The 13102-nt window shown below is 42.3% G+C and overlaps 1 protein-coding gene across 2 annotated transcripts in view; it reads left to right on the forward strand.

Annotated features, from left to right (window-relative positions):
• Positions 1-9515, forward strand: part of MPZL1 (myelin protein zero like 1) — an 82176-nt gene extending 72661 nt beyond the window's left edge. For both annotated transcript variants that reach the window (XM_086393939.1, XM_086393940.1), the window contains one exon: positions 6971-9515. In XM_086393939.1, the coding sequence (XP_086250065.1) occupies positions 6971-7072 (102 nt within the window). In that variant the 3' untranslated portion in view covers positions 7073-9515. The remainder of the gene's footprint in view (positions 1-6970) is intronic.
• Positions 9516-13102: the final 3587 nt, after the last annotated feature.

Raw genomic sequence — 13102 nt, forward strand, 5'->3', positions numbered from 1 at the left:
TTCTGATTTCATGGCTGCAGTCAGCATCTGCAGTGATTTTGGAGCCCGAGAAGAAGAAATCTGTCACTCCTTCCACCTTTTCCCCTTCTATTTGCCATGCAGTAATGGGGCCGGATGCAATGATCTTAGTGTTTTTAATATTTAGTCCTCAGCCAGCTCTTTCACTCTCCTCTTTCACCCTCATCAAGAGGCTCTCTAGTTCCTCTTCCCTTTCTGCCATTAGAGTGGTATCATCCGCATATCTGAGATTGTTGATGTTTCTCCTGCCTATCTTGATTCTGGCTTGTAACTCACCCAGCCTGGCATTTCTCATGATGTGCTCAGTGTTTTGATTAAACAGACAGGGTGACAGCAGACAGCCCTGTCAGACCCCGTTCTCGATCTTGAACCAGTCAGTTGTTCCATACAGGGTTCTGACTGTTGCTTCTTGCCCTGCATGCAGGTTTCTCAGGAGACATGTAAGATGGTCTGGTACTCCCATCTCTCTGAGAGCTTTCCACAGTTTGTCATGATCCACACAGTCAAAGGCTTTAGCATAGTTGATGAAACAGAGATAGATGTTTTCTGAAATTCCCTTGCTTTCTCTGTAATCCAGTGAATGTTGGCAATTTGATCTCTCGTTTTGCTTCCTTTTCTAAACCCAGCCTGGACATCTGGAAGTTCTTGGTTCACATAATGCTGAACATGTTGCAAATCAGGGTTTCTGTTAAGTGACATTACCTGCCTTTGTCTTACTTGGTTATTTTTAATCAAGTAATAATGTATCTTTTATTTTATAGTTGTACAACTTGTTAAAGATATTTTCTGCCTTAACCTGATTCTGGAGTTTATAAAGCCTTTGCCAGTCAACATGAGACTTGGAACTGTGATTTCCTTGCAGCTTTATCTTCCAGTTTTTGTTTTATTTAGGTTTTCATTCAGTGGTCACCTTAAAACAAGGGCTGCTATTCTGGGGTTAAAACATTTGCTTCAAATACTCCACAGAATTCCTGAGCACCAGAGGGCCTCAGGTGACACTTGTGTGTGCTCTTACTCACCATCACGTGGCACCCTCAGTGTGTGTGACAGAAATACCTCTCTGAGCACCAGAGGAGTTTATGGAAGTTGTTCTCACCAGAATCCTTTTGATATTCTATCTTCCAGTTATTCAGACTGAAGCAGATTCTGTTTGGAGAAAACTGGCTTGACCTAATATGTTCATCTTATTAGGGAATTTATGAGATTAAATACTTTTTATAAATTGAGCATAACCAAACGTAGCAGTTGTTTTGACAACCTGATCTTTGCATTGTATGTATCACTTCCACACACATCTAAGCGCTCAGCATATATGCAATGTTAGCTGAACATGGGAAACACAGAGATGATTATCACCTGGTCCCTGCCCTACAGAACCTCAGAGGCTCCTGGTTTGTTGGGATCATCTTCAAGCTTTTCCATGATATGGAGAACTTTTTTATATGTACATCCTAACAAACAACCTTGAGGAAATCTTCATATTTATTAGATAGACATCTTAGTGTATTAAGGGTTAGTCATGTGTTACAAACTAGTATTGACTCTTGGGTCCAGCTAATGGTGTGAACTTGCAGGGAATTATTTAACTTCAGCATTCGTTCCCTTAATCTTTGAAATAATGGCTCAGGGCAAGTTGATGTCTGAACACCTTCTTATTAAATAATGGGTTAGGGCAAGTTGGTGTCTAACGACCTTCTCATTTTTCCTTTGCTAATTATAAGGGTTCATGGTACACTGTGGCCTTCCCTGGTGGCTCAGACAGTAGAGAATCCACCTGCAATACAGGACATCTGGGTTCAATCCCTGGGTCGGGAAGATCCCCTGAGAAGGGACTGGCGACCCACTCCAGTGTTCTTGCCTGGAGAATTCATGGACAGAGGAGCCTGGGAGGCTTCAGTCCATGGGGTTGCAAAGAGTCAGACACGACTGAGCGACTAACACACACACACACACACACACAAACACACAAGCAAACACGGTCTACTGTGCCTTATAAGGACGGGTTTAGGCAGTCACTATCCACGTACGCAGTCAGATGTGTGAAGGGGACACGTGGCAGGAATATTTGCAAACTATCCCTTAGTACTTTCTTCCAGTGGGTCTATCAAGACATGTTCCTTGATCAGCAAAGCCTTCCATTTTCTACCTGCAGGCATCATCTGAGAGTCTAATAGCATTAGTCATTACTATTTGAGTGGATAAATAACTCCATGTTATTTTATCAAAAGAGAGACAATACTAGTGCGCCAGGAAGGAAATTTACAAAAGGTGAAAACATAATAGCCAGGCAGCGCATGAATTGTGCTGTATTACTCATCTGTCTTTGGCCACTATTTTTGTTATAATTGGGAGATTAGTGACAGAAGACCTGACTAAAAATACCTTTAACAGTAAGAGATTTGTGAACTCACAAGAGACCCCAAAGCAGGGTACCTCTGTGTTCATTAAAACTAATGAACAGTGGTCCAGTAGTGTCCTTAAGACTCAAGTTCTTTCCATCTTATTCTTTCATCCTCTGGGCACATTGTTCTCAGGCTCCTTCCCTCAACCTCAAAATGACTGCCATGCCTTGAGGCAGCTCATGAAAAAAGGCACCTGTAGGAAGAGCTGAATCTCCTCCCAGGTGGTTTTTATTATGAAGGAAAATTACCAGAAGCCCCTCAGCAAACTTCTCCTAGTTCCCTTGGCCAGAGTGGGTCACATGCTGATGCCTCTTGCCATCTTGTGCAAGGGGGGCAGGAGAGGTGAAAGTGAAAGTCACTCAGTCCTGTTTGATTTTCGCGACCCAGTGGACTATACAGTCCATGGAATTCTCCAGGCAAGAATACTGGAGTGGGTAGCCTTTCCCTTTTCCGGGGGATCTTCCCAAATCCAGGGATTGAACCCAGAGATTGAACCTAGGGCTCCTGCGTTGCAGGCAGATTCTTCACCAGCTGAGGCACAAGGGAAGCCCCGGGGGCAGGAGAGGGTGGAGTCAAATTACCTGAGTGAAGTGAGTGAACACCAGAACCAATTTAGGGCTCTTGGACCTCCCTGGTGGTCCAGTGGTTAAGCAACCGCTTTCCAATACAAGGGACACAGGTTCAATCCCTGGTCCGAGAAGATCCCACATACCACAGAGTAACCAAGCCCTTGTGCCACGACTACTGAGCCTGTGCTCTAGTGCCCACCAGTCGCGACCACTGGAACCCACGCACCTAGAGAAGCCACTACAGAGAGAATCCCGCTCCCCGCAACTATCAAACAGCCCCTGCTCCCTGCAGCTAGAAGAAGCCTGCTCGTGGCAATGAAGACTCAGCACAGCCACAAATAAAGTTGGTTTCCAAATTAATTAAAAAAAAAAAAAAGGCAGGGGGGACTCCTCCCACAAACAAAGTGGGCAGTTGTGTTGGGAAGGGTGTCAGGTAGGCACTACTTAGGAGTTTGGAGTATCTTTCTCTGTAAAGCTTAGTTTTGAATGACATTGATTTCAAATCATCTTTGTGTGTCTATCTTTGGGACAATTGGTTTTCTAGATCCTTTTCTGGAAACAAAGCTTGGTATACAAAAGGCAAGTGGGAACTCCCTAGCAGTCCAGTGGTTAGGATTTCAAGCTTCTACTGCAGAGGTACAGGTGTGATCCCTGGTTGGGGAACTAAGATCCCGCATACCACATGGCACAGCCAAGAAAAACAGGGGGCAAGTATTTTTGGAGGACAGTGAGTGGGAAAGTTATGTTTTTGTCACGTTAGTCTCTAGATATGTAAGGTCTCCAGAAGTACAACACCTGTATTGTCTCATTTAGTTCTCACGGCGGTCCTGGGAGGTAAGTTCCTCCACTGTCGTTTAGTCACTTGCCCAAGGTCAGTAGTTACTGCCAGAGCTGGTGTTAGACCCAGATCCGTGTGGCTCTTAAGATGTATACTTATTCTGTCCTGCCTATATCCAGTTCTTTTCAACTTTGTTTTGATAATTTCATTTATGTCAAAAAATGTCACAACACACACTGTTTCGCATCTGTATTTGGTGATGTGAAATAAATACTGAAAATGCGTTTTGTGAACAGTCAGTGAGCATGTGGTTAAAGCAGATCTTGATATCTGTGTTAGGGTGTCAAGGGTGATCCCACTAATGCCTGGAGGACCAGGTTCAGATTCTGAAGGGCTACAGAGGCTATGGAGAGTGTAATTCAGGACATAATAGCTTCTAAGACATTAATATGTGTTCAGAGACAGGTCTCCTTGCTCTTCCATAACCCTTTCTTCCTGGAGTTTCTCCCTACTCGGTCACCACTGTGTTTTTATATTAGAGTAAATTTCATGCAGGTAGTGTCCAGGGATAATTTCATTTCTAACTGGAACTAAAAGAATAAACCTAGGTCAAGCAATTAATTTTTTGAAACATTTTTAATAGTAAGGATTATTTGTATAATAAATAGTTGAGGAAAATATATATGTATGGAGTGATTTTTCACTTGGTTGTTGTAATTCTTTGTGGCAGCACCAAAAAAAAAAAAAAAATAGAGGACGAGGAAAGGTGTCAGGATGTACAGTACAGCTAGGTTAGCATAGCTGTTATTACTGATATTGTTTTAACTCTCAAACACCCCAAAGTGAATGTTTTAGCGATACAGCAGGTGCATTTCCAAGTTCTTGGTTCACTGGCCTCTCCTGAAGTCCTCAATGGTCTTAGCCAAAGAAGACGGTTGACTTCTTGTCAAAGTCCTGAGGCGTGTTCCACAGAGACTCGAGGTACCATCAGCTTCCAAATCTCCCTCGGACCAGACTTTAGAGAGCTAGTCAAAACTGAGCTACATTCACCGGCAGGTTCCCAATCCCCAATGCTGGTGAGAATTCCTCTAGATTCATTATTTCATCCACCTTTCATCCAGCATCCGCAGTCTGCCAGGGGCTGTTCTAGGCATTTAACAAAGCCGCTGGCCTAAAGAGCTTCTAAGGGGTAAAGAGTGAGGACGCTAGGAAGCGATTTGGAGAAACTAACCCATCAGTAAGTAGGGGCTCCTTTTATCCTTCAGTGTTTTCCCAGTTCCTTTCGACAAACTGTTGTGTTCTCGTGCCATGAAAGACAATAATACTGTTTCACATGAAAGACCTTCCTAGTTTCTTAATATTTACTGACTGACTCAGAGGTTATTCTGTTATTTTCCTCTGTTGCTTTCTCTGTTCTCTTTCCCACTCATACAGTGTCTCGGTTACCTATTGCTATGTAATAAACCACCTTAAATAATGACTTGAACAACATTTGTTTGTTTACCTTTTTATTTTTTAGAATCACATTTAACTGGCAGCTTTCTGAGATGAATATAGAGGGTTTCAGTTTGATTCAGCATTAACAGCATGATCTGTTGCATTACCCGTGACAGCCATGAAAAGTATCACACACTGACCAAAAACAAAGTGACTTTGCTTGATTTGTTTGATTGGTAACGTTGGTGTGCTTTTAATTATATTTGTGTAACAGTATGTTCATGGTAAAAATGATTGATGTATTTCGAATGCTGTCAGACATTGCTCAAGTTTTACTTGTAGATATCATCTGATTCTTACAGCAGTCTTAAGAGGTGTAATACTGTTGCTAGTGCCGTGTTAGAGATGAAGACAGCAATGCTTGGGGGGTCAAAAATATGCCTGGGCTGAGGCCACACGGCTAGTGCTCACCAGTGCTACTGCCATGCTCGGAAGTTCAGGCTGCAGGCCTGCCGGTGTGTGGGCGGGTCCGGCCCCGCCGGCGTGCGGATGGGTCCAGCCCTGCTGGCGTGCGGATGGGCCCAGCGGTGTTACTGTGTAACTCATCTTTCAGGTGCACCATAGCAGAGCTCGGTTTATCCCTTTTCTGGAAGTTGGAGTGCCTGAACTCCACAGGACCCCACGCTACGCATTAAAGGACGCTGGGTATAGGACTCCTAGATGGGAGTGAGGATGTTTATTTTAGTTTATTCAGTTATTTCTTATAAAGTAGACTTTATGTCTTAGAGCAGTGTTAAGTCTACAGAAGAATCTAGCAGAAAGTAAAGAGGTCCTATGTACTCCTTCCTCTCCAAAGTTTCCCTGATTGTTAACAACTTGCTGTGGTACCTTTGTGACAGTTGATGAATTAATACAGAGAACTTTATAATTAACTAAAGTCCATGGTTTGTATTAAGGCTCACTCTTTGTGTTGTGCATTTCTGTGGTTCTCGCCAAATGCATATGTCATGTATCTACCATTCTAGATTCATATAGAAGTTTCAAGAGTGTTTATTTTAAACCACATGCTTGTGGCTACTGATCTTATGACTTCAAAATTGAAAACTTAAGTACAGTAGTAGACTATTCAAGGAGAGATTCCCTGGATTGGGGCAATTGCTTTGGGTTATATTAAACTTCTTTTTACCCCTAAAGAAGGCTATTTTGTGGTAGTTGCTGTTGTTTACAGTTTTAGAATCTCTGGGTTGGAAGGGACTCTAAGGGTTGTGAAAGTACTTATTTATATAAAATGTTCAAATTGATTGTATTTTCGAGTGGCACTGCATATGTTGATTTCTTATATCATTCTTAAAGTCATGATTTTAGTGGGTCTTGGGTTGGCAGAAGGGCCCATCTTTGTCCTTGAGACTCTGATCCCATTTACAAGAGTTGAGGAATTCTGTGACAGGTATTTAAGGGTAACTCTTGAGAAGGAATATTATATTGTTATAGATATTTTAAAACAGATACAGAAGTAGACAGAATAGTATGACAAATCTCTATGTACCATCTTGAACAGTTACCAAGTATACCCAATCTTGTTTTAAAGTCAGTCCTGGACATACTGTTCCTAAGAAGGAACATATATTCCTGAAGACATTCAAAAGGGGGGACTCTTCGCTCTGAAACCCTAACAATATCACTTTAATCATCGCTTCTGTCCCTGCACCTCACAAGGCCATACCTCTAATTAATTCCATACCTCTAATTCTGCTTCTCTTCCCCAGGGCCCAGTCATATATGCGCAGCTAGACCACTCTGGCGGACACCACAGCGACAGGATTAACAAGTCAGAGTCTGTGGTGTACGCAGACATTCGGAAAAATTGAGAAGACCGCCATCATATCCTAAGCAATAAACAAATCCAAACTGGACTCTTGTGCAGAAAATGTAGCCCATAAGTATGTGTGGCCTTGGAAACCAGAACGTGGAGAAGCACATGTTTAGTCATAGAGGGAGAAAAAGATGTGTATAAAGGATGTGTATAAATGTTCTATTTAATCTTCCTGGTGCAAGGAGCCAGTTGCATGATGAAGAGACGGTATGATTCTATGTGTATATAAATTGCCTTGCTGTTTTTGTACTGCCCTTCAGGATCATTTACAGTTGAGAAAATTCAGACACATTCCTATCACCATCGTTTAGATGTGGTTTGCCTTAATGAGGAAAGTGGCAGATCTTTTAGTATTCTAGTAGACATGGCCTTTTACTATAAGGGCTTACCCCGCCTTTGTGTGTATCGTAGTTGGAGAGTGGAGATGCTGTGATGGAAGCATGTTCAGGATGGCCTTTAGCCCAGGGTATATCGCCTGTTTGGCAGTTGTTTTTAGAAAGCATCCATTTGCTATGCCACTTGAAGACCATGTGATTTCTGTTGCTATTTTTCTCTCTAAAATACAGGGCAGTTTTCTGCTTTCAGTGTTACGTAGACTATAAAATTACACCCTGTAGCATATCATCTCGATTTGTGGATTCATCATAGCAAGATTAGCAAAGGATCAATGCCAGAAGTCATTTCTTTCCAGGTACTTTTGGATCTGTACCATAATCGATACATAATTGAAATAGAGAACCCAGACTGGCTTGAAGAGTACTGTACTATTTGGAGAGCAAAAGGTATGGTATATTCTTTGCTGAAGTCCTTCGTGCTTGTAACAAGTCCCCATATAGCTGAAGGAGCAGAATTTCATTTCCTTCTAAGTAGGCAGAAATGGAATAATTAGATTGCCAGTCTCTAGTATGGCAGAGCTCTCTCTAGAGAATCTTTATAAAGCTTCAGTCATGCTTCCAGCAGCCTGGCTCCTATAATAATATCTTCAAGGACTTTGAGGTTAAAAACAGTTAGATTTGTAAAGAATTTTTTTCATTTAAAATTGAAAATACTGATGATATAGTCCCAGAACACACTGGGGGGTAAATGGGTGTGACAGGTAATGTTAGTTTTCATCTCATTTAGTTTGAGGTCCCCTAAGAGCTGCTTCCTTTTTTTCTTCCGGTCTTGTTCTCTTTGTGAGAGACTTTGAAGGCCAAGTTCTAAGGAAATAAAGAGTAATTTAGATTTAAAGATGTTTAGGAGGCGGTTACACAAAGAAAAAGTATATGAGCTACAAACAAACTCTGCCCCATATGTGCGGTCTTTTATTTTCTGAGAGACTGCTGTGAATCCCATGGTACTCCAGCTCACATTCTGTTGACATGTATGTCAGCAGGACTGGGTTTTGTCGCCACGCGTGCCTGCCGTCTCTGAGCCTGGCGTGTCTGGTCTGTGTTGCACGCGGGAGGAAGGCCTTTGGGCTGCGCTGCCTGTCCCTCCTTTGTGCCCACAGGCCCCATGCGGAAGAGGGATGAAGAACACTCGCCCTGAGCAGCTCTGCAAAGTGCCCAGCTTTGCCTTGTACCCTGGGCCTTCTCTGCTTCCATGGTGAAAACTCCGGAACCTTTAGGAGACCTTTTTGTGTAGGGGGAGCGGGGGCAGTGAGGGGAGGGATGCACGTCAGCATTCTTCAGGCTGCCAGGATGAGGACACTCTTGGTGGGTCCTCCCACTGTGAGAATTGTACAGCCATCCAAGATTTCAAGGAAGAAGAAAATACGTTGTGGGGAGACCAAGTGTATGCGTTGATGTGTGTATTTTCTTAGTCTTTTTTTTTTTTTAACAGAGAAAAGGGGATTCTCCTTTTCCTCCTTTCTCAGCACGTCCAATGAATCTACTATGTATAGAACATTCCTAACACCTCCTGAGAGCAAGAGCCCTATTTTTCTGCATGTTTGTGAAGCTCCCACCCAGAGCACCAGCTATCGCTTCTGCTAACACGGCTGTGAGCCTCCTCTCCCCGCCTCCAGTGGGCAAGGGCCCCAGCCTCCCACTCTGGGTCTGTGACTGACTGGTCTGCGGGGAGCTGCTCACACTGGGGTGGAGCACTTCAGGGTTGGGGCCTTTTCTGAAACTCCTCATAACCACCTCCTATGAATCTTTTGGCCCTTTCTCCTGGGTCCCAACATCCTCATCTCTAGACGACAACAGTGGGGCTGCTTCCAGATGGCAGGACTGTCCTTTTCATGTCTGATTCTTGGCAGAATGAGGCCTCTTAAGACTGCACATGGTTTTTCTAAGGGGGTACCTACAAGGGATTACTTAACATTTAAATTTCAAGCTCTCTGTAGTTTTTCAATGGAACTGTATTCAGCCAGGTAAAAAACCCATCATGTTCATTAATTTTTCTTTTTCAATTGTTGTACTTTTGTGAATACTTTAATACATCTTTTTCAATTACTGGATTGTGTTGTGTGCTCAGTTTAGATCAAGTGAAGAAGAGATCGAAGGCCTTTCCTTAATTTAATCGCTCTCCAGCCATACAGGCTTCTTCTTCAGAAATGCCACCCATGTGCCTACCTCAGGCCCTTTGCACCTTCAGCCTAGAAAGCACGTTCTGCACATTTGTGTGGTTTGCTCCTTCACTTCCTTTAAGTGTCTGCTCACATATCACCTTCTCAGAGAGACCTTCTGTGATATGTAAAAACGCAACCTCTCCCACCCCTGGCTCTCTCTAAGCCCCTTAACCCTGCTGTTTTTCTCCCTGTCAAACCATACATGTGCTGATCTGTTTTCCCTACCAGAACGTAAGCATTGAGAGGCCAGAATTTAGCTGTTTTTTTCACTGTTCCATCTTTAGTGTGTAGTACATTGTCTGGCAATTAGCAATTGCTCAATAAATGTTGACTTGGTAGATGATGGATAGATGGATTTATCTATTCAACAAATCTATATCCTGTCATATGCCAGGCACTGTGCTAAGCATAAGGAACACACAGCTTCTCAAGGATCTTGCCACAGTGGAGGTGAGAGAAGGTGACGTGGTAGTAATAATAGCTATTAGATAGTAATACTTTCTGTATGCCAAAAATGTCTTGCTCTGTTTAGCACTATGAGTCAATGCTAGTTGTACTAATCTCAAACTCACTTTTAGAAAGATAAAGTCAGTATATTACAGCAGTATTTTTTTGGATACGTCTCCAAGAGTAATACAATCAAAAGCAAAAATAAACTAATTGGACCTAATCAAACTTACAAGCTTTTGCACAACAAAGGTAACTGTAAACAAAACAAAAAGACAACCTATGGAATAGGAGGAAACGTCTGCAAAGATGTGACTGACAGGGCTGAATTTCTAATATATATAAACATCTCACATAGGTCAATAAATTAAAAAAAAAATAACCAATCCAAAAATGGGCACAACTTAAGTAGACACATCTCCAAATAAGACATACTGATAGCCAACAAGCACATGAAAAGATGTTCACATTGCTAATTATTAGAGAAATGAAAATCAAAACTGCAATGAGGTATCACCTCACGCCAGTCAGAATGGCCATCATCAAAAAGTCTACAAATAATAAATGCTGGAACAGGTATGGAGAAAAGGGAGCCTTCCTACACTGTTGTTGGGAACATAAATTGGTGAACAGTACGGGAGTCCCTTAAAATCTAAAGTCAGGTCCATGACCCAGCAACTCGACTCCTGGACGTATGTCTGCAAAAGGTGAAAACTAATTAAAAAGGGTACAGGCACCCTAATGTTCATTGCAGTGTTAGTCACAAGAGCCAGTTCACAGAAGTGGCCTAAATGTCTACTGACGGATGAATGGATAAAGAAGATGTGGTACAAATATACAGTGGAATACTAGCCAGCCATAAAAATGAAGATAAAATGCCATTTGTAGTAACATGGATGGACATAGAGATTATCATTACTAAGTGAAGGGGAAAATATAATACCACTTATATATGGAATCTTAAAAAATGATACAAATGAACTTATTTATAAAGCAGAAATGGACTCAGACATAGAAAGCAAACTTAGGTTACCAAAGAAAGGTGGGAGAAGGGTAAATTCATTTTGAATAACAGTACTTCCCTGGTGGTCCAGTAGATAAGACTTCATGCTTCAACTGCAGGGTTGGGAGTTGCTCCCCACCCTACTAAGATCCTACATGCTGTGCAGCAAGGCCACACGTGAAATAAGAAAGACAAATACAATCCCTATCAAATTACCCATGACATTTTTTACAGAACTAGAGCAAATAATCCTAAACTTTTTATGGAGCCATGAAAGACCCAGAATTGCCAAAGCAATCCTGAGGAAAAAGAACAAAGCAGGAGTCATAACCCTCCCAGACTTCAGACAACACTACAAAGCTATAGTAATCAAAACAGCATGGTTTGGGCACAAAAATAGACATGAATAAATGGAGCAGAATACGGAGCTCAGAAATAAACCCACACACCTACAGTCAATTAATCTTTGACAAAGGAGGCAAGAATATACAATGGGAAAAGGAAAGTCTCTTTAGCAAGTGGTGTTGGGAAAATTAGACAATTGCACGTAAATAAATGAAGTTATTTACTCTCATACCATACACAAAAATGAATTCAAAATGGCTTACAGACTTAAAAACAGGACACCATAAAACTCTTAGAACATAATTACATCATTCTGACACAAATCATCCCAAAGGTTTTTTAAGTCAGCCTCCCAAGGCAAAAGAAATAATCAAATGGGACCTAATCAAACTAACAAGCTTTTGTACAGCAAGTTCAGTCGCTCAGTCATGTCCGACTCTGCAACTCCATGAATCACAGCATGCCAGGCCTCCCTGTCCATCACCAACTCCCGGAGTTTACTCAAACTCATCGAGTCGGTGATGCCATCAAGAGGAAACCATAAATAAAACTAAAAGACAACCTACAGAATGGGAGAAAATATTTGCAAACTATGTGACCAACAAGGGCTTAATTTCCAAAATATACAAAGAACTCATACAACTCAACAACAAAAAACAATCCATTTGAAAAATGGACAGAAGGCCTAACTAGACATTTCTCCAAAGAAGACATGCTGTGCTCAGTTGCTCAGTCATGTCTGACTCTAAAACTGCCTGAACTGTAGCCCACCAGGCTCCTCTGTCCATGGGATTCTCCAGGCAAGAATACTGGAGTGGGTAGCCATTCTCTTTTCCAGGGGGTATTCCAGACCCAGAGATCAAACCCACATTTCCTGCACTGGAAGGAAGTACTTAAAGAGTGAACCATAGTAAAATGAAACAACGTTTATTCAGGGAGACACACACTCCACAGACAGTATGGGCCATCTCAGAAGACGAGAAACCCCACGGTACAGGGTTGTCAGTTTTTATACGGCTGGGTATTTTCATAGGCTAATAAGTGGGAGGATTATTCCAACTGTTTTGGGGAAGCGGTGGGGATTTCCAGGAATTGGACCACTGTCCACTTTTTGGCCTTTTTTGATTCTTGTTCAGTCACTGAGTCGTGTCTGACTCTTTGCGACCCCGAGGACTGCAGCACGCTGGGCTTCCCTGTCCTTCACTATCTTCCACAGTTTGCTCACACTCACATCCAAGGAGTCGGTGATGCCAAAGAAGACGTATAGATGGCCAATAGGTACATGAAAAAATACTCAATATTGCTAATTGTTGTTGTTCAGTTGCTAAATTGTGTCTAAATCTTTGCAACCCCATGGACTGCAGTATGCCAGACTTCCCTCTCCTTCACTGTTTCCCGGAGTTTGCTCAGACTCATGTCTGTTGTGTCGATGACGCCATCCAACCGTCTCATCCTCTGTCACCCCCTTCTCCTGCCCTCAGTCTTTCCCAGCATCAGGGTCTTTTCCGGGAGTCAACTCTTCATAGAGAAGTACAGATCAAAACTACGAGATACCACCTCACATCAATGAATGGCCTTCATTAAAAAGACTACAAATAAAAAATTCTGGAGAGAGTGTGCAGGAAAGGGAACCCTCTCACACTGTTGGTGGCAACATAAATTTGTGCAGCCACTAT

The sequence above is a fragment of the Bos grunniens genome, chromosome 3, assembly GCF_055505025.1.
Source record: "Bos grunniens cultivar Pamir isolate PY7600 chromosome 3, Bosgru_T2T1.0, whole genome shotgun sequence".
NCBI classification, from domain to species: domain Eukaryota; kingdom Metazoa; phylum Chordata; class Mammalia; order Artiodactyla; family Bovidae; genus Bos; species Bos grunniens.